We start from the raw sequence: 24,569 nt of genomic DNA on the forward strand, positions 1-24,569 counted from the left end.
TTCAGGTCAAAGTAGTAGGTGACCCAGGAGAGGTCAGGTGCAAGTAAGACCTCTTCCTCTCATGAATAATTAATTACATTTCGTCTACGGTCTATCACCTCAAAATCAGAGACGGTAGCACACACACGCAGTACTAATGTACGTTTGCCCGAAAACTGTAAAACAAATAAACTGAATAACTAAAAACTTCGCGAAGAAGACTGTCTAGCTAACTAGAGCTGTATTGGGTTTTATAATAAAACATTTTGATTGGCTCTACAGATTTAATTATGCTTTTTAATTTGGGCAGGTTTGGGGTGCTTTGTTTTTACATGTTTAAATATATTAATATTTATTTTATTTTATTAATAAAAATAGTAATGAAATATACTCCTTTGAGAATCTTATTCTTTGTCCATATGATATTTTACATGCTGCTGCTCTCGTGCGCACGTTCTCTTTCCATATAAATCAGTTTCAGCCTAATCTGAAATTGACGATGCACTCGTAAAGGAAAACGTAGAAAAACTGTACATTTTACTTAAAGAGTACAAAATTTTAAAATAATTTGTTACTTATTTCCACTGGTAATATTAAATTCTAACGAATGTTTTTTTAACTTTTTTATTGAGTGAAAATAAATTCAAATCGTCTGTTTGAATTTTGCGCAAAGCTACTTGAGAGCTATTTGCGCCAGCCGTCCCTAATTTAGCAGTGTAAGATTAAAAGGAAGACAGCTAGTCGTCACCACCCAGCGCCAACTTTTGGGCTACTATTTTACTACTGAATAGTGGGATAGACCGTAACATTATAACGCCCGCACGGCTGAAAGGATGGGCATGTTTGGGTGGAACGGGGATGCGACCCTCAGATTGTGTGTCGAGTGCCTTAACCACCTACTACGTTAGTAAAAGAATAGCCCAAGAGTCGGTGGTGGGTGGTGATGACTAGCTGCTTTCCCTCTAGTCTTACACTGCTAAATTAGGGACGGCTGGCGCAAATAGCCCTCGTGTAGGTTTGCACTAAATTCAAAAAACAAACAAACCCTCTGTGTTTTCATTTGGGAAATCTACGGTCGCATTTTATGGTTTCATGAAATAAACTGTGGTCGTTGCAAGAGTGGCCTATAACTCATAGTGGCAAAAAGCGTTAACGAAAGAAACATATAATTGTTCACCGAAAATATAACGTTATTACGACAATAGCTTTAACATTTTGATATAAAGATATGAAACGCACTGTTTTATAACATACGTAAAGGAATAAACCTAGTGGTGCATGGATGTGAAAAGATATTTTGATGTTCGAAGATGTAATATAACATGAGAGACGGATGGAGGGGTATATTAAGTTGGTAAGAAAGAGATAAACCAACTTGGATAAATTCAATATATATAATTGTTGTTTTATTACATTGTTAACACTACTGGTTTGTTTTTTTTTTTTGTTTTTGAATTACGCGCAAAGCTACTCGAGGGCTATCTGCGCTAGCCGTCCCTAATTTAGCAGTGTAAGACTAGAGGGAAGACAGCTAGTCATCACCACCCACTGTCTACTTTTGGGCTACTCTTTTACCAGGAATAAGGGGATTGACCGTCATATTATAACGCCCCCACGGCTGAAAGGGCGAGCATGTGTGGTGCGACCCGAATTGGAACCGGCGAATCTCGGATTACGAGTCGAACGCCTTGACACGCTTGGCTCTGCCAGGCCCACACTACTACATTTATTTTACGGTTTGCATTTTAAACCCCAAGCGATATTTAAGCCTTTTTTATTACATATAGCGAATAATATTATTGGTAAAATACACGCCTCGAAACTGATTGATTTATTTTTTTCTCTTCAACAATCGCTAATGTATTTTTCTGACTTGCTGTATGTATATGTTACCTGTGTACAGTATGTAGTATGGATAGTTAAAAAATGCATCGAACTCTTTGGGTTTGTAGGTTGCCATTATGCGCCGTGAAGCGATCAGTTTTTACAACATTTTTATTGGTTAAAAAATTGAGCGTGGTACTGAAGTAACGGCATTTACGTATTTTTGTATATTTGTATTTTATGTGTTATTTAAATAATCGTGATGTTCATAGCACTTAAGTGTATTGATATTAACATACAAAAATAAACTGATTTTAACGTGTTAAGGGATTAATATCATGAGGTTAATATAGTATAAGTATCGTCTGTTATTTATATAAACAGATGTATTTTAATTCAAAACGAACTAATTTCATGGTTCACATTTCAGGCTAGCGGCCACGAGCTTAAATTTATTGTATTTTAAAAAGTTCCTTTATCACAATTGATGCAAATATATATGTATGTACAAACACTACTAGTAACACCTTACAGAATCACTTTAAGATATACACGTACATGTATTATTAAATTATCTCACGTATTACCTGAAAACAATTTTTAAACATTTGATGACTTTGAACTTGACACACAACAAATCAATTCTAAATGAACTAGTGCCCCGCTGGTACAGCGCAAAGTCTACGGATTTGTAATCTTCAAATTAGGGGTTCGATTCTCCTCGGTGAACTCAGTAGATAGCCCAACGTGGTTTTGCTATAAGAAAACACACACACCCAATGAAATGATCTTAAGTCCATCTATTGACAAGAAACGTCATAAAATCTGCAGTTCTGTTGTATTTTCTGTCATCATCTTTCCACTTTGGGTGTTGATATGAAAATGTCAAACACTTTTCTTGTGGACACTTCAGAACAGCTACTTGAATAGCCAGCTTGACCTAAACTAAGTGTCTTTTTATTGGTTTTTTTTTTTAATATTGTCGTAGAAACAAAACTCTTAAAGGGAGAAGGAAATATTAAATGAAATATTTGTGACACTTGATTTATCTTAAAACAATTATGTAAAATTGTTTGATTTTTCCATACGGGTCCTTATACACTAGCTAAACGACACGGGCCTCGAATATGACTTCATGTATTCTTTCAGCAATTGTTTAATGACAGCGTATACAGTTGCTGAATGACGCGGGTTTCACAAATGGCTTCATATCTTCCTTCAGCAATGGCTGAATGACAGCTCACAGGTGACTTTATGACCTCCCTTCTGGTTCTTTACGGCGGTGTAGTTACGCATCGATTTACATTTGGATTCTGGTTAGTGAGTTAATGGTCGCACACGGGACTCTTTCGTCAAATCTGGAAAGTTTTTTTAAATACTGCATGTATACCAGGTTTATCTGATGCTTCAAATAACAGCTGTGATCGTATTGATTTCCTTTGTAACAACTAAAATTGGATGATTTTGTTATTTAGTTTACTATAGATGGCTATATATTTTTAACGTATGTCAGGTATGAATACCGAATCATACGTTAATGAGCTGAAATTACTCTTCGAAATATTTTATGTCATATTTTACGCTAATAATTACAACGAGGTTATGAATAATACTGACAAAAACTTGCAAGTCTAGTTTCTAACGGTCTCGAATTCCAACGTCACAAATGTTAATAGGTGATATGGAATAGAAATGAAACCCAGTTTTGATATTTGATTATATGCGGAATAGGCAACGAATATGAACAGATGAATCAAATGTAAATAACAAGTAATAACTTTGTTTAATTATACACTGATTGTAGTAAAACGGCTCATATGAAGAAAAAAAGTGAAAGACAGTGAAGATGTCTGGTTTAAGGCTGTTAATATTGTAACTTAGCATGACCAGATGGTCAGGACACTCGACTCACAATGTGAGGGTCTCGGGTTCGGATTCCCGTTTCCACCAAACATAGTCGTCCTTTTAGCCGTGAGGGTGTTATACCTATACTCAATCCCACTGTTCTCTGGTAAAAGATTAGTCTAAAAGTTGGCGGTGGATGTTAATAACTAGCTGTCTTCCTTCTAATCTTTTACTGCTAAGTTAGGGACGGTTAGTGCAGATAGCCCTCGTGTGGCTTTGCGCGAAATTCAAAATAATCCAAACAATCATTGTAAATAACAAATATAAATAACACTATAAACCAAGGATAACGATTAGCTCCATTATTAAATTCAGATGTATCTCTACTTATTTAATCCCCTGATTAGACAGCGGAAAGTTTGCAAAGTTACAACTCTAAAATCCGAGGTTCGATTCCCTGTGGTGAACAGAAAATAGATAGTCTGTTGTGTACCTTTAGGTTGACACAACAACGGTTGATTTTTTTTAACATGGCGAGAAATGTGAAAGCTTTTATTCTTAAAAATCGAGTTTCGACACTTACAAAGGATACAGCACAGATAGCCAGCCTTTTCTGTAGTTTTGTCCTTAACAGCAAACATCTATTTACTATTTCTAATTTCTCGTGAATTTTGAATTTCATAATACTCAGTGTACATTGCAGCGTTTCAGCTGATTTCAGTAAAGGAGAACGTGGCCTAGAGGTTGGCTACGGGACTCTGAATTCGAGATACCATGGTTCATGTCCCATTGCCGGAAAATCGCGTCTCGCACTTTGACGTTATAGGAACGTCATAAGAGTGGATATTTGAGCAGAATGGACCAAGAGCTGCTGGCTTTAGGTGCGTTTTTCTAGTCTATCAGTTCAAAATTAGGAATAGCCAGTGCAGACAACTCTTAGATAGCATAACGCGAATATCTCAAACAAACAAACAGTTTATTCCTTTTAACGTGGGACAAATAGCACGTAGAAAATTAAATTACTTTTTACACAGTTACGAAATTGTTAAATGTTCAGTACCTCGAAAACCTTTGTATCTGTTTCGCTAACTTAAAACATTGGGTCACTTCTCTTCTGCTTCAAGTTATCACGGATACCTGATCCAACACTATTACTTCTAATAGTGAAACCGTGAGCCTACGGCCTACATTTAGAAAGCCGCTATTATAGAAATTTATTACTTCAACTACTATTTTTAAACTTTTACAATTTAATGATCACTGCCGCTATAATGTAATTTTTTTACTTCTTATGTGACCTGGATAATGAAATTTAGAAATTAACCTATTTTCTGTGTAAAAACGGGCACATTTTCATTCACATAAAGTCTGAATAAAACAACATGTAAATCAACATTTATTATACTAAAGTTATACAAAAATGTTTAGAAGTGAGTAGTTTTTAGAGATTTGCGACTGTAATGTAAATCACTTTCACGTATCAGCCCCCAAATATAGTCTCCCATCATGTTTTCGTTATACGCTCCCAGTGTGTGTGTGTGTGTGTGTGTGTGTGTGTGTGTCGTATGTTTTTCTTATAGCAAAGCAACATCGGGCTATCTGCTCAGCCCACCGAGAGGAATCGAACCCTGATTTTAGCGTTGTAAATCCGGAGACATACCGCTGTACGAGCGGGGGGCTCCCCCAGGTCACAAAAGCAAAGTTTGAAGAGGAAAACAGGTCTTTTCCATTTACTTTAGGCATAAGTAATTGGGAAACAACACTTTCTGTCCAGGAACAAGAAAAAGCAAAAATTTTGTTACATAGTGTTATGAACGGTAATTAATAGGTCTAATATATTTGCGTACTCTGATGTAAATATATGCCAAATTTTAGGTCCGTTTTCTTGGAATCTCACTAAAAGTGTTTGTTTTTAATACCCGGGTTCCCTAAGGGGTTAGACGAAAAGTTTTACTTTTATGCAAACATCTGGGCCGAGACGATTCGTTTGGTGCCAGTTAGAAGTTGGTGAGTCCAGCAGTTTAGGAAAAGGGTTTTTCGGGAAATCACCTGAAATGGTGGGGTAGAAATTTTATCTTCATCGAACTTGTGGGCCGAGACGATTCGTCTTGCATCACAAATCTAAAATCTACTACACATGTGTCAATTGGTTATTTCACATAAAAACAACGCGTCTGATTTAGCCTTCTTAAATCCAGAGGTTTTCAGCTAAAGTGATAATTTTACTTCACTTTTCAAAATATTTTGGTTGGCGCCAAACGCCAGTGGTTCCTTCCTTTTCCATTCTGAAGAACTTCATTCTAAACCATAATTTCTTTTCCTGGTTTGTTGTTGTTGTATAAATTAGCTTGTTGAGCAACTCGGGTTCACATGATACGGAAGCTTTGGTAAGTGGTAGTTTAATATGTCGGTTTTGAGCAGTAAAGTTTTGGTTTGTTTTGAGTTTAGCGAAAAGCTACACGAGGGCTAAGGCAACTAGCCGACCCTATTTTAGCAATGTAAGACTAGAGAGAAGGCACTTAATCATCATCACCCACCGCCAACTATTGGGCTACTCTTTTACCAGCGAATAGTAGGATTGCTAGCGTATTGTGTAACAATTCGAATTCCACTAAATAATAAACACAAAGCCAAGAGTGACCACTGGTTTTGCTTAAGTCTATAGACTGACTTTAGTTGGGGTTTGGGAGGGGAGTCATCAGTACACGTCATGATATAATGCATATGAGCATCTGGTTCTCTTTTCCTTCAGCACAGTTGCCATTAAAAGTTTTCCTGGTCTTAGTTTACTATGCTCGACAACGTAGCACGCTCGTCTTTGGTCACTTTACTTTAATTATAAAGACGGGAATACGTTAACGTTATTAATTTTAGCTGATAACGCTATCTGTTTTAATGACAAACTCTTTTCACTGAACTCTAACAAATGCAACTCCGAATCAATATTATGATTTATTAATCCTTTTCGGCAAGGCATGAATGGAAGTTTATTTTTGTTTACGTCTCAGTCTGTGTGGAAAACGAGAATAAACTTACTTAAAGTGATGCCACTTTCGTCCACCGAACCTCATAAACAATTTTTTTACAGTTTCGCACATTTATGGGCACTCAATTCAACAACAACAAAAACCAAGACAATGTTTATAATTTATTTTAGGCCTGTTGTGCTATTGTATAAAGAGTAGAAAGCAAAATCTCCAGTGCTTTTTTTTTCGCCAAATTAAGTGTAAATTGTTTGTTTTTGAATTTCGCACAAAGCTACTCGAGGGCTATCTGTGCTAGCCGTCCCTAATTTAGCAAGTGTAAGACTAGAGGGAAGGCAGCTAGTCATCACCACCCACCGCAAACTCTTGGGCTACTCTTTTACCAACGAATAGTGGGATTGCTCGTAACATTATAATGCCCCCACGGCTGAAAGGGCGAGCATGTTTGGCGCGACGGGGATGCGAACCCGCGACTCTCAGATTACGAGTCGCACGCCTTAACACGCTTGACCATGCTGAGCCTAATTAAGTGTAAAATGTTTATTGTTTATAGCCAACTAATTTCAGTAACACAGTTGCCATCATCAGGGCTAATGTCCACAGTGTGCATACAGTGTTTAGTTCGAAGACGATGAATTTATTGGACGAATTAGTCTTCTAACAAAGAGGGATGGATATTTATGAGGCATTTGTTTTTTATTTCACACATCTTGCGATATTTCCGGTAAAGAAAATATAATCATATAACTATACATGTTTGTTGATTAGTGAGAGACATTACTGCCGGTCATAGTATCTTGTTTGTCTTTGAATTTTGCGCAAAGCTACACGAGGGCTATCTGCGCTAGCCGTTTCTAATTTAGCAGTGTAAGGCTAGAGAGAATGAAGCTAGTCATCAGTTTATGTATCTATGAAAGAAACGGAACTGATCCGCAACAGTGGTTTGGTTTGTTTTGAATTTCGGGCAATGCTACACGAGGGCTATCTGCGCTGGCCGTCCTTAACTTAGTAATGTATAACTAGAGGGAAAGCAACTATTTGTCGCCACCCACCGTCAACTCTTGGGCTACTCTTTAAGCAACCGATAGTGGGATTGACCGTCACATTGTAACGTCCTCACGGCTGAAAGAGCGAGCATATTTGATGTGACGGGGATTCGAACTCACGAACCTCGGATTACGAGTCGAGTGCCTTAACCACCTGGCCCGGACCTCCTAGTATCTTTTTCATCAGAAAGGTTTCGCTACTTATAAAGATTGTATAACTCATATTAGAAAAAAAAATACAAAATTGATACACAAAATCTCACGCAGAGATTGGAAGTGGAGTATTTATTTAATTGAAAACTGAATTTGGTTATAAATTGTTTTTAAAGCAAGAGGTTTTGTTGATATAGTCTTGATCAATTCAGATCTTACTTAATTTGTAACATATTTGAATAATAATGTCTAGTAGAAGCTAAGCCTTTTGCTTGTTGGATGTTGTAACTTCTACTGATTAATGTCCCGGCATGGCTAAGTGGTTAAGGTACCAGACTCATAATCTGAGGATCGCGGGTTAGAATTCTCGTCACACCAAACATGATCGCACTTTCAGCCGTGGGGACGTTATAAGTGACGGTCAATCCCACTATTCGTTGGTAAAAAAGTAGCCCAAAAGTTGGCGGTGGATGGTGATGGCTAGCTGGATTCCCTCTGTAGTCTTACACTGCTAAATTATGGAAGGGCTAGCGCAGATAGCCCTCGTATAACTTTGCACGAAATTAAAAAAACATCTAATGATTAACCATGTGTTTAATTAAAATGAACAGAAGGGGTGAAAAAAACACAGAAAAAAATATATACGTACTAAATAAAGGTAATGAAACTACGTTGTTTTTCAGGAGAATGTGAACAAAGCTGAGTAAGTGACATACGGTCTTGGTACACAATTCTTTTAAAAACTGGATCACAAAATATTTTTTGCAACATCACGTAATTTTTAATGAGCTGTAAATTTCCAATACTCTGCGTGGGCAGGCCCTGGCATGGTCAGGTTGTTAAGGCAATCGACTTGAGGATTGAGAAAGTCAGTATGTATTTTACTATTATTTTCAAACGTAACGAGGTAATATGTAAATACCTCTGACGCTATTAACGTATGTTTGGAACTAAACTAAAAATTATCCCCCACCCTCGGTGCTCAGAGTTAAACTTTAGAGTTTTTAACGCTACAATTCTGGATTCGAACCTTGTGGTGGGCACAGCACAAATAGCCCATAGTGAATTTTTGCCCTTAGTAACAAGCAAATTAACAAAAAATTTACAAACAGTTTCATTGAAACTTGAACATTTCATTAATCTCATAATTTGTCAAACATTTACTCGGTTTCAAGACCATGAATGTCAAAATTAATAATTGTGTACAGATGATGACTTGAATAATTAATATCAAGTTTTGTCACGCCTACTTAATGGCCCGGCATGATCAGGCGAGTTAAGGCGTTCGACTCGTAATCCGAGGGTCGCGGGTTCGAATCTCCATACACCAACCATGCTTGCCCTATCAGCCGTGAGGGCATTATACGTGCGGTCAATCTCATTATTCGTTGGTTAAAGAGTAGCCCAAGAGTTGGTACTGCCTTCCCTCTAGTCTTACGCTGCTGAATTAGGGACGGCTAGCGCAGATAGCCCTCGTGTAGCTTTGCGCGAAATTCAAAAGCAGAACTTGTCGGCCGAAATAACTAACGTAAATTGTAATATAGTGAATGTATTTCAAATAATCTCCGACTTCTATTAATTCCCCGGTGGAACAACGCTAACTTACAGACTTACAACCTTAAAATCCGGTATTCAATTCCTGCAGTGGACACAGCAGATAGTTCGGTGTGGTTTTGCCGTAAAACAAACAACGAAACAAAGTGTTCTCGTCAAATGTAAGTTGCTCAAAATGTATGTAGGTCAGTATTAGATTTCAAGGCTTAGGTTTATTTCTGTTGAATTGATGGCCTAAAAAAACACAAATTTTGGTTTATATAATTTAATGATGTTGTGTATAACTTAACACTACACTTGCAAAACAAATGGATATATAAATATATATGCAGTTTTCTAAGAAAGTCAACTTTGAAACATCTGTGAAGTTGAACAAAAGAAAGAAAGAACTGTCGCAGTCTATCTCTTTATTAGCTTTTCTGTAACTATTAAAGCCAATGAAGGAAACAATGAAAAGAGACATTTGTTTTCGTCCATATTGGTGATTTTGGATGTCGACTTAAGTAAGAAGAACCGTGTTACAGGTTTCTGAAAAGTTCTGTTTAACTTTGGTCTTAAGAAGAGTCCGGGTGGGCGATTCCGTGAAAAAAAGATGTATTTTATTATAAATAACTAATTATTTGTTGAGTGTGTTTTCTTATAGCAAAGCCACATCGGGCTATCTGCTGAGCCCACCGAGGGGAATCGAACCCCTGATTTTAGCGTTGTAAATCCGAAGACATACCGCTTTACTAGCGAGGGGCATTTTAAATTAAGCACAAAGCTACATAATGGGCTATCTGTGCTCTGCCTACCACGGGTATCGAAACCCGGTTTTTAGTGTTGTAAGTCCGCAGACATACCGCTGAGCCACTGGGGGCATTATTTGTTGAACTGGAAGTGTGGCATCACCAATTGAAATTGTGTTAAACTTGTATGTAATATTTTACTTGGTAGAAACATTATGAAAACTAAATCTGATGGCCCTTCAGTCTTTTAATATTGCGTTGACAGAATTATTTCATTTTACACTGTTTAACCATAGTGCAACTTAAAAAAAAAAACATGCGACACAAACATTTGTTTTCCTGTGGTAGAGTGTTTATCTATGAGCTTACATAGTTGAAATATGGGTTTCGATTTTCCATGGTGGACACAAAAGATAGCCCAATGTGGCTTTGTTATAAAATACAGACGTAGAACTTAAAATAAATGTAGTTATTTTAAATAACTCCTTCATAAGTTGTTGCAAAGCGCATTTTTTGCAGTAGTCACGAATAGTGCAAGTAAGAAGTTTGTTTGTAGTTAAGCGCCAAGATACACAATGAGCTATCTGTGCTCTGCCCACTACGAGATCGAAACCTGGTTTTAATGTACTAAGTTCACAGACATAATACTGTGCCACTAGGGGGCTTATAACATTGTGTGCATGTTTCCCCGAAATGATACAAAGCCATTGCCTGAAATATCAGTGTATGTTTTGTTATGTGAAAACTACATCGAACTATCTACTGTGTGTCCACCGAGGAGAAGTGAACCGTTCATTTTAGCATTCCAAGTCCGGAGACTTACCGCTGTACCACAGAGGGGCATAAAATTAGAATTCAAATGACTTGGCTAAAGTACATTTCAATATGAGATTAGGCTAATGACTTGTAACACTATTTTGTACAATATTCAAGCATGATTAAAAAATGGCTTCAGTTAGCATCAATAGTAGTTACGACATTTCCTCGTCTCAGACCCTGAAAGTAGCATAGTTCTAAATTTATCCACCAGTCTTTGTTTTTGGCTGTTATCTCAGGTGTATATATATATATTAACGTGTTTTGATGATGAGAGAAAGGAACTGTTTTGTTTCCTAACACCAAATTCAAACGTGTGTGAAAAATTATGCAGTAGCTTTAAAAGTGCCCCTCGCGATGACATAGTGAAACTAAGTAAACTTACAGATTTCAAAGATATTCATGATTCCGTGTTTTATGATAATATGATAAAATAGACATGCGTAAAGAGGTTTTAATCACCCCTACTTTTGTATTACTGTTTCATTTCATAATCTACACCAACGTGGTGTATTCTTATGACCTATGTTGCTGGCTTTCTCAGAAACTCCCAGCATGAAATTAAGAAATAAATGTTTCTTTCACTTTATCCAAAAATAATATTTACTTAAAATTCACTGGACATACTGTTGGATTAAACAATAATTTATTGGCACCATCAACTTTCTTCTTGTAAATCATATGCAATCATTACAGATCTTAGAATTAAGAACGTGGGTTTTTATGGCTAACTCAACTGGTGGTTATAGCTTGAAGTGACCTCTCAACTGTTACATGTTTAACTTATGGCATGTTTACATAGATCTCATCAACGTAGCGCTCTTTGTTTTATGATGTATTTATGCCCGGCAAACATATACTTTGAATATAGTTTGGTGAACCAGTTTCTTAGAAGTTTGGAATGTTTATTTTGTTCCTAGCTTCTGTATCGGTTATATTCTGGTTTATGGTGTGTTTAATGTGCGTTAGGTTCCAGTTTATGATGCACTGCCTTTTTAGTTGGAATACCGTTCATCATACTTTAGGCTTAGCTAGTTATACTTAGGATTTCATGAAGTTAATTTGTTTTTTGTCTGCTGTATTTTTACTCGATATATTTTCAGACAGTTTTATCTGCCCAGAAGAAGGGAATGAAACATAAAATTATCTAAACGATAAGTTTTTATTTTAAGACACTTGGGAGACGGTCCTAAAACGAAGATTTTTGTTAGAAGTAAGGAGGGAATTTCTGTTAAGGAAAAAGATGGAACAAAATTAGGGTTTTTATTTGTATGTAAGCAGAACACTCTAGGTGAGACAGGAAGAAAACGATCGTAATGCAATGTTTATTTATGTTTGGTAGGGAATAAAAATATTAATAGAATATTATGAAATATTTTGATTTCTACAGGCTTGTTTGTTTGTTTCTAGTTAAGCACAAAAAAAGTTGCACAATGAGCTACCTGGGCTCTGCCCACCACTGGTATCCGAACTTGGTTTCTAGAGTTGTAAGTTCGCAAACATACCGCTGAGCAACTTGGGTGCTACTGCGGGTTGTTGTTACAGAAGAAAGAAGAATTATTTAAATTTAATTTTTTGTTGCTTTCCCACAGATAATTTTCTGAGGTTAAGAAAGATTTTAAAAAAATTACAAATCCGTTTGGCCACATGACTGCTTTTCTATATTTTATATATTTACTTAATAATCGCTAAACAGAAAGAATTTTTTTGATTGTTGTTAAGTACAAAGATACACAGTGGACTAACAGTGCTCTACCCCACCCCTACCCCTCAGTTTTGCATCATAAGCCGACAGACTTCCTTCTCGCTGTGACACTGGACTGGAAGGCCCAAACAGGAAGAAAAGGCTTAAGAATTTCCAAATGAACGTGTTAGTAATACCTTATATTTCGTAACTGTTCAACATGACGTGCTTTCCACACATACGAAAACAAAACAAAAACCACTAAAACTTTCTAAAAAAACACCTCTCAAAACATCAGTGATTTTTAGAGGAATCACTTGCTGAGAACTTTTTATATGTATCGGGTTACAGGTAACAAAATTCATCTCATTACGTGCATTCTAGCAAAGAAGTTAATGTTTCGTCTCCCTGAATACATCTCGTAAATCAAGGAACCGTGTATGTTGATGTCTATACAAATAGTGACTAATTGTTACTTTCTGTATGAATATATTGATAAGAATAAGGATACACTTTTGATGACGTCTATAAAGATAATGGTTACTTAAAAAAATAAACAGCCCGGTCATGATGACGTCCACGAAATTCATGGTTACATTCTGTTTCCACAAATATTCATGGAATAAGGGGCTGACACACGATGGCATTCATAAAGGTGATGCTTACTTCCTGCCTATATGAATGACATTCATAAAGGTGATGCTTACTTCCTGTCTATATGAATAACATTCATAAAGGTGATGCTTACTTCCAAATTGTATAAATTTAGAGTGTAAGGGGGGCTGACATATGATGGCATTCTTAAAGATAATGACTACTTCCTGTCTATATATATTTAGGGAGTAAGGGGCTGACACCGAATGACATTTATAAAGGTAGTGCTTACTTCCTGTCTATATAAATGGCATTCATAAAGGTGATGCTTACTTCCTGTCTATATAAAGTTACAGTGTATGACGCTGACGTACAATGGCATTCATAAAGATAATACTTACTTCCTAACTGTATAAATTTAAGGTATAACAGGCTGACATATGATGACATTCTTAAAGGTAATGACTACTTCCTGTCTATTTATACTTAGGGAATAAGCGGAAGACATAAGATTACACGTATAAAGGTGATGCTTACTTCCTGTCTATATAAATTGAGGGTGTATGGGGCTGACATGTGAATAATGACATTGTAATGACAATGGTTACTTCCTGTTCCTGCACATTTTAGCTCCGTATGTTTAAGTAGCTGATTGTTAACTATAACCAGCTGGAAGTTAATCTCTGTTCGTCAATGCAAGTGTAGATAACTATATATATAATTATATCTTGTGATATAATATATCTAAGGTGAGATTGAAACATTGAATCTAGATATTTTTAGGTTGTCGGTAATAATGTCTGTTAAAATAAAGATTAGTTCTTGTCTCTACACACGTTCGGAACAGTCGGTATTGACTTACCGATAAATACGGATTTCAAATTTCCTCTCAGGTTTGTTTCTGTCAGTATACATATTTATTTAGCTAGGCGCTAATGTATTCTACATACATCATAGTTAAGGGCAGTTGGCTTTTTTGTTTTTCTAACTCACAGAAAGGCGGCGAGTGTCAACCTGTGTCGGCTGTGGATCCCAGATCAACGATCAGTATATTCTCCGTGTAGCTCCGGATCTGGAGTGGCACGCGGCCTGCCTCAAGTGTGCGGACTGTCATCAGTTTCTGGACGAGACATGTACGTGCTTCGTCAGAGACGGAAAGACATACTGCAAACGAGATTACGTCAGGTAGGGAGGCGAAACTAAATATAGCAAGGGTTGAGTCAAACAAACATCCGTTTCCAAGATTCACTTTGCTTCCATGTAAAACTTAACTGCTAAGTACTTATCCAGGTGTTTTTTTTTTTATTTTGTGCGTTAGCACTATACTGCAGAGTTTTGACTCTTAGCTCTGTATTCAAATGCTATAAAAATGGTTTTTGACAAATCAAACAAAGGTTAGATTGCTGAGAATTAAAATTTCGATGAACGGTTATGCAACAGTAAAACGTTTTTTGTTAATCGACCATCTTGAAAGGCTTAATAATAGTACTAAAAATGACTGATTACTGCTTACTTTTTCTGCGGTTTATAACTACCAACGTATGAACTGAATGTTCTTAAACTTTAATTGGTTCGGAGTCTTAAAGCTTTTCCAAAATAGTTGGTAGCCTAAATCCTGCGACAAACAATTTGTTACATACGCTCTTCTTATGTTCCATGTTAATCGCAATGTCCAGACAAATGTCTAATAATTAATATTTAAATTTCAAAGTACAGAAATTATTTTTATTGGAGGTTGGATTATTCACATTAACAGATAATTGCTCCAGTTAATTGTTTGTTTGTTTGTTTGTTTTTAATTTCGCGCAAAGCTACATGAGGGCTATCTGCGCTAGCCGTCCCTAATTTGACAGTGTAAGATTAGAGGGAAGGCAGCTAGTCATCACCACCCACCGCCAACTCTTGGGCTACTCTTTTTACCAACGAATAGTGGGATTGATCGTCACATTATAACGCCCCCACGGCTGAAAGGGCGAGCATGTTTGGCGCGACGCGGATGCGAACCCGTGACCCTCAGATTACGAGTCGCACGCCTTAACACGCTTGGCCATGCCGGGCCAGGCATATTGTGAACAACTTTCCTTTAAAACGTTCAGTGTGCAACGCTTTCAAGAGTACGAAACAGATTGAAATATCGTAATCATGAGTATCGTATCACAAAATTTAAAGAAAGGTTATTTTACATATTGTTCAGTTAATAATATTTCATTTTATTCTTTGCTTGATTTATACTGAAAAAGGAAATGCAACGAGACCAGCCCTAACCATTCGCTGAATAATGTACAAAGAAGGCTTAGTTAATGAAAATTTTCCAGGTTATCTGTGGTTTTTTGGTTTGAAACTCATGCGATCACCATCAGAATCAATGAACAACTCAGATATCTGTATATTTAATGTCAGCTGGAAAGCTAGAGTGTATATTTGTATATCAAATACTGTTCATATCACTCAATACAACATTGAAGATCCCCCGCTGATACAGCCTGTCTACGGATTTACAACGCCAAAATCAGGGTTTCGATTCCCCTCGGTGGACTTAGCAAATAGCCCGATGTGGCTTTGCTATAAGAAAGCACACACATATACACAACACTGAGCTACCAAATAATGCACACACCCAAGGACTGAGAATACTTATAACTTGTGTGTATCAATATGGGCTGCTGGTGCATCACATTCAGAGAGAAGTGCTACACATAAATGGAGCACGTGTCTAAATACTGCATTTACATTTCTTACACTTTTAAAATAAGTGTGAAAACATAAAAGTCACAATACTTAATAAAGTGGGTAAGGCGTGGCCGAGTGGCTGGTGTTCTCGGTCTTTGAATCTAAAGTTCATGGCTTACGTCCTGCTCAGACTTCGTGGCGATGGGTGTACTGAACACTTTTCGGTCAGACGAAAATAGCCCAAGCTATGGAATTCCGTTAATTAACTTCGTTTTTCCTTAGTCAGTTAAACATTTAGAACGGCTATGTGCACATTTGCCCGAAAGTGCTATATAAACAAGCAAATTTTACAGAAAAGTTCAAAACAGGTAGACGTAATTAAATAATAGCCTCGTGACTGAGCGTGTCCTCAGTGGAATCAGAGGCAAGTATGAGGGATTATAATGCTAAATATCGAGTTTTGATACCCGCAGTGAGCAGAGCACAGATAGCCATCTCACTCTGTAACTTTTCAGTTAACACATTTAACAATAAATAAATAAACTATCTAAGCACGTGAACAGAGTATAATGGAATATAAATTCGCTTTACTTAGTAGGGAGAGGGGGAAAAGGAAACACTTCTGTACTTATATAACACGTTGTAAATCCATAGAAGTTATAAAAACTGCCATAAAATTTGTTAGAAATAAGATTATTTGTTACAATGATAAAACATTAATCTGATACCTACTTTAGGGGTATACCTGTCGTTGCTTTCGTAGTGCAAAGCTACATAATGGGCTATCTCCACTAAGTAAACAGTGAGGAATCGAACCTCGCATTTTAGAGTTGTAAGTCCTTAAATTTACTGTTGACCCACCAGTATAGTTAAAGAATATCGAAATGAGTAATGGTAAAAGATAAAATTGTTCTGTAAAACTTAACATTTGTTTTTTTATATTTTATTTCGCTATTTTAACGGAAATACCTTAGGTGTCGCTTTAATAGCTGCCTACTTTGGTCGAGTAATAAATTTCTGTAAAAAAACATAAAAGTAAAATCATTGGCCAATTCTGTGTCTCGAATACTTAGGTGTTTTAAAAGTTCTGTGCAAATGCATAGTTTTCTGTTAATTAACGTAACATTTCTACAGCATATGCTGTTATCTAAGTTCCACCAGCTTCATGTGAAGCAGAGAGTAGTTTAAACCCTGATTAAGATATTATTTTGTCTTCTTACTTTACTTTTGTTAGAGTATTAGTCGCCCCTGTTATTAGAATGAATGTGTTCAGTGTTCAGAACTGAAGTGTATTCGATACGGTCCTAGATTAACATATATCCAGGTGTTTCACACCCTATTGTCCTCTTTCACACCTTTTGTGGGCTACCATGATCTCCAGGGTATTCAGGGAAGACCCAGTGTAAACAATTCCCTCCTCTAACGTGGTCATCCTTTGTGTCCATCACTCTGAAGCAAACATTCCAGGAAAAGTTTAGGTAAACAAAATTGGGTCAACACAGTACAGAAAACTGATTATCTCTATCCTTTGTGACCATGTGTTTAAAGTCGGGATTAACACTAGTTAGTTTGTACTAAAGTTCTCAGAAGTGCGGAAAACTTGGGTTGGAAAGTGATTAGACCCGATATTGCATATTTCCACATTCGAGAAATTTGTTCGTTATTTTTTTAAGTTCAATTTATTCAAATTAAATAAACAGTCATGCTAAAGAAACTTCACTCTGACGTACGAGAAAAATTGTTTGATGAAAAAGTTCACACAGCTAAAGTTTGTTTGTTTGATTTTAAATTTCGCGTAAAGCTACACGAGGGCTATCTGTGCTAGCCGTCCCTAATTTAGTAGTATAAGACTAGAGGGAAGGAAGCTAGTCTTCACCACCCACCACCAACTCTTGGACTATTCTTTTACCAACGAATAGTGGGATTGAATAAGCTGAATAAGGCAGCATGTTTGGTGCGAGCGGCATTCGAACCCGCGACCCTCAAATTACGAGTCGACTGCCTTAACCACCAGGCCATGCCGGGCCTACAGCTAAAGAGATGCTGAAACATACAGAACCTCTATCATTATTCATAATTAACATGTTGAACTTCTACTCCATGAGTTGACCCTATAAACACGTCCAAGTTCAGTAAACTCCCTGTCACCTCACAGTTTCCACTGTACACGTTATTTATAATAAACGTATGCTATAACATTTGTTTGTCCTTCGTGATAATATATATATATATATCTTAGCCCCCCTTCAAGTGTCTACAGCATTCAAGTTGGATAAAGTTGACCTTAGAAATAAAACAACCGCAGCATAAGATTAAACAAATTATCCAATATAATTCGTATTATATTTCATTCAGATAAGCATAAGAACCAGTGCACACAACTCTATCACTAAAAATTTACATAGTTAGATGAAAGATTAGCTCATAAATTTGAAATGCACGAGCTACTGAATTATTTAGTTTTCTCGCAACACCGAACCTTCTTTATCCCGTATAGTTGTAACAAACACATAGATTAGTTTGTGTGACCTCAGTGCGAGTTATTCTGTAGCTCGAGACCACAAACGTTTACATCTAATGGGACTTTCTTCGTAGAATCATTGATACAGCTTGCGTGTATTCTGTGTACACACTTCTCTCTATAGGAATGAATACACCGCACATCGATGTTCTTCCGTTATTTCTAAACCTGCTTTCATCTCAAGAATCCCAACCTGCCTTAGGGTGCCCAGTGGGAGAACGGTAAACTGTTAGGGTTAAGTGGCTTATTGTGGGGGAAGGTTAGCTTTAAATTAGCCTCGTGATACTGAGCAATACAGGTCGAAAAAAAGAGATGATAGGTACATTTACATTTTCATACAGACGCTTTCGTTGTAAAAACAGAGAAAGAAGCTAGCTAGAAACGACTGCTTAGTTCATGGCATTGAAACTTTAAAGAAATTCTTACTACGGTGTTTATTAATTTCGCGCAAAGCTACGCGAGGGCTAACTGCGCTAGCCGTTCATAATTTAATAGTCTAAGACTAGAGGAAGGGCAGCTGGTCGTCACGACCCACCGCCAACTCTTAATCTACTCTTTTATGAACGAATAATGGGATTGACCGTCACATTATGACGTCTCTCCTGAAAGGAGTTTGCAGGTTTGGCGACTGATTTCGATTCTGTGACCCAAAGTTTGCGATCCGAGTACCCTAACCAAAACCCTATGCTAGGTCATTTTTAAACAGAACTCGATGCAATAGTTATAGAATAATTTTAACGTTCTACGTGAAAAGTAATTATTTCTTTGTTTCTGATTTTTGCGCAAAGCTACACGATGGCTATCTGCTCTAGTCATCCTTAATATAGCAGTGTAAGACTACAGGGAAAACGTCTAGTCATCAACATCTACCACCAATGAATAATGGGATTGATCGTAACTTAATAACGTCCCCACGGTTGAAAGGGCGAGCATGGTTGGTATGCCGCGGGTTAGAACCCGCTACCCTTAGATTACGAATCAAGCGCCCTAACCACCTGGCCATGCCGTGCCGGAATGTAATAAACACATAACGTATTATTGCTTTATTATGATATTCATATACGCGTGATAATTTGTTACATTTTTATCGCATTTGTAAAGCTCGTTGGATTTTATTCAAAACCAGTTTTTCTATTATTACTGAGCTGAAGTAACAAGAAACGTGCTTTGAAGAGGAAGAAACTAATTGAAGGTTGATGTTATTTTATAACCGCTACGTGACCATCAAATTTTTGCTTGCTATAGGTGTCGCTGCTCACCAATAGGCAATCCAATGACTTTGGGTTTTCATTATGAAACTTGTTTCGATACCCGCGGTGTGCAGAACGCAGATAACTTATTGATTAAATTATACTTAAATATCAGTGATGTTGTTATTTATCTATAGGAATTATTATTATGACGCAATTTCGAATAGAAGAATCTAATTCCTCATTCACTTAAGTCCTAGAATAAAAGTATGTTATAGCACGAAAATGGCATTTTCTTTATATCAATATTTTATTTTGCATTGTAGGTTTTCTTATTTCTGTGTAAATACAATTTTCTGAACATACACGCCAGGCAAAGCATTGGAGTAAATTTCATATGTTTTGTTGAAAGCGTGTAGGTTATGACTATTATTACTAAATTGACTACGCCAGTTGCAGAGATAAAACCCAGTTGCTTCCTTTGTCTCTAGAAACACTGACATAGCTCTTCTATATGTTAATATACCTGGACAAGAACCATAAATATTAGGCCAAATACGTTTTCAATTTAAAATGCCTTATATTTCAAATAGTTTGAAAAATTAACAGTAAATGGAACATAATATTAATGAGAACAAACTGGTGGCCCGTCATGGCCAGGTGGGTTAAGGCGTTCGACTCGTAATCCGAGGGTCGTGTGTTCGAATCCCGGTCGCACCAAACGTGCTTGCTCTTTTAGCCGTGGGGGCGTTATAATGTGGCGATCAATCCCACTATTCGTTGGTAAAAGAGTAGCCCAAGAGTTGGCGGTGGTGGTGATGACTAGCTGCCTTCCCTCTAGTCTTACACTACCAAATTAGGGACGGCTAGCGCAGATAGCCCTGGAGTAGCTTTGCGCGAATTTCAAAAAACAAACAAACAGAGAACAAACTACGTGCAGAGGGTTAACTTGTAAACATTCATTGAGAAACTTGCAAAAAACCTTATAGTTCTGTGTATATTAACAACTGCAACTTATCTGTTTGTTTGACCAATTGTTTCTCTTGATTTTTGACAGGTTATTTGGAGCTAAGTGCGCCAGATGTAATTCGGGTTTTAACAAGGATAATTTTGTGATGCGAGCCAGGAACAAGATATACCATCTTGAATGTTTTCAATGTATGGCCTGTTCGAGACAGTTAGTTCCGGGAGACGAATTCGCCCTTAGAGACGATGGACTCTTCTGTAAGGCCGACCACGAAGTTTTAGAAAAAGCTAACAACAACAACAACAACATACCCTTCAATGGAAAAGGAAATAACAGTAAAGCTAATGACAGCACTGGCTTGCAAATGGCAGGTACGTCAAGCTAACAGATTTGTTTGTTATCGTATTTTGTAATTATTTATTTTGTTTTCCCTACTAGAACTTCATGCCCACTTTAGCCAGTTGTGAAATTAAAGGATTTATAACATGTTTATGTTTCTTAACGAAACTTATAAAAAAGTGTGGGTTTCTTTTATAGTCAACATTAGTAACTATAGGATCAAGTCACAGCGTTGCACAAAAGTTGTGGAAATTCCAAAGAACGCAACGGATAGTTTCTAACCATTTCGTACGACGTTAAGTTTTACAAAACAACAACACAACAACATAATTGCCTTGCTTATATTAGTCCTAAAATAGTAAAAGTCATAGGTTATTGAACAGGACAGGCCATATTAAGGCTCCCCTCTAGTACAGCGGTATGTCTCCGGATTTACAACGCTAAAATCAGGGGTTCGATTCCGCTCGGTGGGCTCAGCAGATAGGCCGATGTGGCTTTGCTATATGAAAACACACAAACACACACGCCATATTAAGCTTACCTTCATTATTCAATGTTTCGTTATCGCGAGAAAGGGTCATTTGTTTTTAAGTTACTTTACGTTTCGGACATAGGTCATTTTTCTGAAACTAATTGAGGGAAAGATCAAAATAGATGCTTAGAATACAAAACAAGGAGTAATTGCTATAAGCAAACGAGGTTATTACGTTCAAAAAAAGTGCTACAACCTTTATGTTTTAAAGAATAACTCAGCAGTAACCCCTGGTGGCACCGTCTAGAAACCGAGGTTCGATACTCCTGGTGGGCAGAGCACAGCTAGCCAATTGTGTAGCTTTGTGCTTAACTGCAAGTAAATTATAGACAGATTTTTAATTGTTAAAACTGATGTATCATGACAGCTAAGCTAGAATTATAGAACTGGATTTTTAATTGTTAAAACTGATATATCATGACAGCTAAGCTAGAATTATAGAACTGGATTTTTAATTGTTAAAACTGATGTATCATGACAGCTAAGCTAGAATTATAGAACTGGATTTTTAATTGTTAAAACTGATGTATCATGACAGCTAAGCTAGAATTATAGAACTGGATTTTTAATTGTTAAAACTGATGTATCATGACAGTTAGGCTAGAATTATAGAACCGGATTTTTAATTGTTAAAACTGATGTATCATGACAGCTAAGCTAGAATTATATAACCGGATTTTTAATTGTTAAAACTGATGTATCATGACAGTTAGGCTAGAATTATAGAACCGGATTTTTAATTGTTAAAACTGATGTATCATGACAACTAAGCTAGAATTACAGAACCGGATTTTTAATTGTTAAAACTGATGTACCATGACAACTAAGCTAGAATTATAGAACCGGATTTTTAATTGTTAAAACTGATGTATCATGACAGTTAGGTTAGAATTATAGAACTGGATTTTTAGTTGTTAAAACTGATGTATCATAACAGTTAGGTTAGAATTATAGAACCGGATTTTTAATTGTTGAAACTGATGTATCATGACAGTAACGCTAAAATTGTAGAACTGAATTTTTAATTGTTGAAACTGATGTATTATGACAGTTAGGCTAGAATTATAGAACCGGATTTTTAATTGTTAAAACTGATGTATCATGACAGTTAGGCTAGAATTATAGAACCGGATTTTTACTTTTCAGCTCCGTTCTTTTCTATGTATCTTTGTTTTACGACCTTAACTCCAGTTCCAGTTTTGCTTAAATATAGTAACTACACATATCTTTTTCATGAGTGTTTAAATTTACGGCGTGAATTTTGTGGATTTGTGAAAACACTTTCTACAGATCTGTCTTGGCACATATTTGATATAACATAACTTGTATAACATTAAAATACACCAAGTTTTTATGACAAATTTGTGACATTGTAAAAATAAACTACCATACTAAGGTAAACTAAAATAATAAGAACATTTGCGATTGTCGTCTGTGAAAAAAGTCCCAGTAGCAGGATAACACTGAAAGTCAAACTCATCAGCCGTATAGATATATGTATATATATACATAAAGTGACTGCAGTAGTTGTATGGGTATCAGATATTTGCATCAGTTATTCGTATAGCAGGTTGTAGGAAATATAACGTAAATTTATATTCTTAAACAAAACAAAATGATAAACTGCAGAATTTGAATACGTTTTACTAAAGCGGTTTTTCGCATCTTTTGATCACGCTTTATCTTGACAATACGACCAAGCACGACACACAAATTAGCCTAATGGAATGTGTATCAGGGAATCGAACCCGGTTATCGCTAGAGAAATACGAAACTTTGAGCTCCGCGCTTTGGGGCTGTCGGTGCACTATAAGAGTAACAGTTAAATCCTACTTTTCAATTAGGGTGATCCACGGGTTGGTGATAGGTAGTGTTGATTAGCTGTATATCACTTCAATACTAGGGACGGCTTGCGCAGATAGTTCTCGACATATTTGACGACAAAAACCCAAATAATTCTTCATAAGCTTTCGGAAAAACTTTGATTTTCTCTGACAACAGAAAATTAAAAGGTCTCAACTTCCCAGCAAAGCTTCTCCAGACACCTACTTAGAGCTGTTTTTTCTCTTCAGGAATACTGTTAATTAACCTGCTTTGCCAAACTCAGTCATAGAAGTTTTGAAAACCTGAATTTAAAGAAAAAATCACTCAGCCCAGTCTTTTTAGTTTTCAACATCATTTGATTTAGAAAGTTTACATAACTTAATTAAGTACCCCCTCCCAGTGGCACAGCGGCAACTTTGCGGACTTACAACGCTAGAAACGGGGCTTCGATACCCGTGGCAGGCAGAGCACAGATAGCCCATTGAGTAGCTTTGGGCTTAACTACAAACAAACAATCCCCAAAAGTAGGTTGGTTGGATTGACATAAATTAATGATAATTATATGACGGCCCGGCATAATCAGGCGGTTAAGCACTCGACTCATAATCTGAGGGTTGAAGGTTCGAATCTCCGTCACACCAAACATGCTCGCCCGTTCAGCCGTGGGAGCATTATAATGTAACAGTCAATCCCACTATTCGCTGGTAAAAGAGTAGCCCAAGAGTTGGCGGTGCGTGATGATAACTAGCTGCATTCCCTCTAGTCTTACATTGCTAAATTAGGAACGGCTAGCGCAGATAGCCCTCGTGTAGCTTTGCGCGAAATTCAAAAACAAACCAAGCTAGTTATATGAATATTACGAACGTCCACAATTTTCAGGCTAGAACTTGGAATTCTAGGAAATGAATACCTCGATATGAAAGTTATTTTCAAAATATTATTATATTTTAGTAGCTGTTTTAATTTATAAAAAAAAAAAACTTTGTCTTAAACTAAAAATGCAAAGATGAAGAAAATACAGAATATGGTTTCTTACAAGAGTTGTACAGTTTCATTACGAATATACTTTTAGGTATCCCATTGTTTTAATTCATATTTATTTCATTCGCTGGTTGATCGATATATAACTGACATGACAAACAATGTTAACATAGAAGTGCACACACTATAGAATCATGCTTCGTCCATGATTTGTCAAGATCTCTTAATCATCGTTCAAAGTTTGTGTATCAAACATTACCGTAACACAAAAGACCTTTGATCGCTATTTGTAATAACTTTCTAAGAGTTTGTTAGATTTGGTATCAGATCTAATCAGG

The 24,569-nt window shown here is 36.7% G+C and overlaps 1 protein-coding gene across 4 annotated transcripts in view; it reads left to right on the top strand.

The window, feature by feature from the left end:
* LOC143222444 (insulin gene enhancer protein ISL-1-like) overlaps nucleotides 1-24,569 on the top strand; it is a 63,598-nt gene that overhangs the window by 1,601 nt on the left and 37,428 nt on the right. For 3 of the 4 annotated variants that reach the window (XM_076448973.1, XM_076448972.1, XM_076448974.1), the window contains exons 2-3: nucleotides 14,203-14,392; nucleotides 20,646-20,926. In XM_076448973.1, coding sequence (XP_076305088.1) covers nucleotides 14,203-14,392; nucleotides 20,646-20,926 — 471 coding nt within the window. The remainder of the gene's footprint in view (nucleotides 1-14,202; nucleotides 14,393-20,645; nucleotides 20,927-24,569) is intronic. The other variant, XM_076448975.1, reaches the window with a different exon arrangement.

The sequence above is a fragment of the Tachypleus tridentatus genome, chromosome 8 (assembly GCF_004210375.1).
Source record: "Tachypleus tridentatus isolate NWPU-2018 chromosome 8, ASM421037v1, whole genome shotgun sequence".
Taxonomy (NCBI): Eukaryota; Metazoa; Arthropoda; class Merostomata; order Xiphosura; family Limulidae; genus Tachypleus; species Tachypleus tridentatus.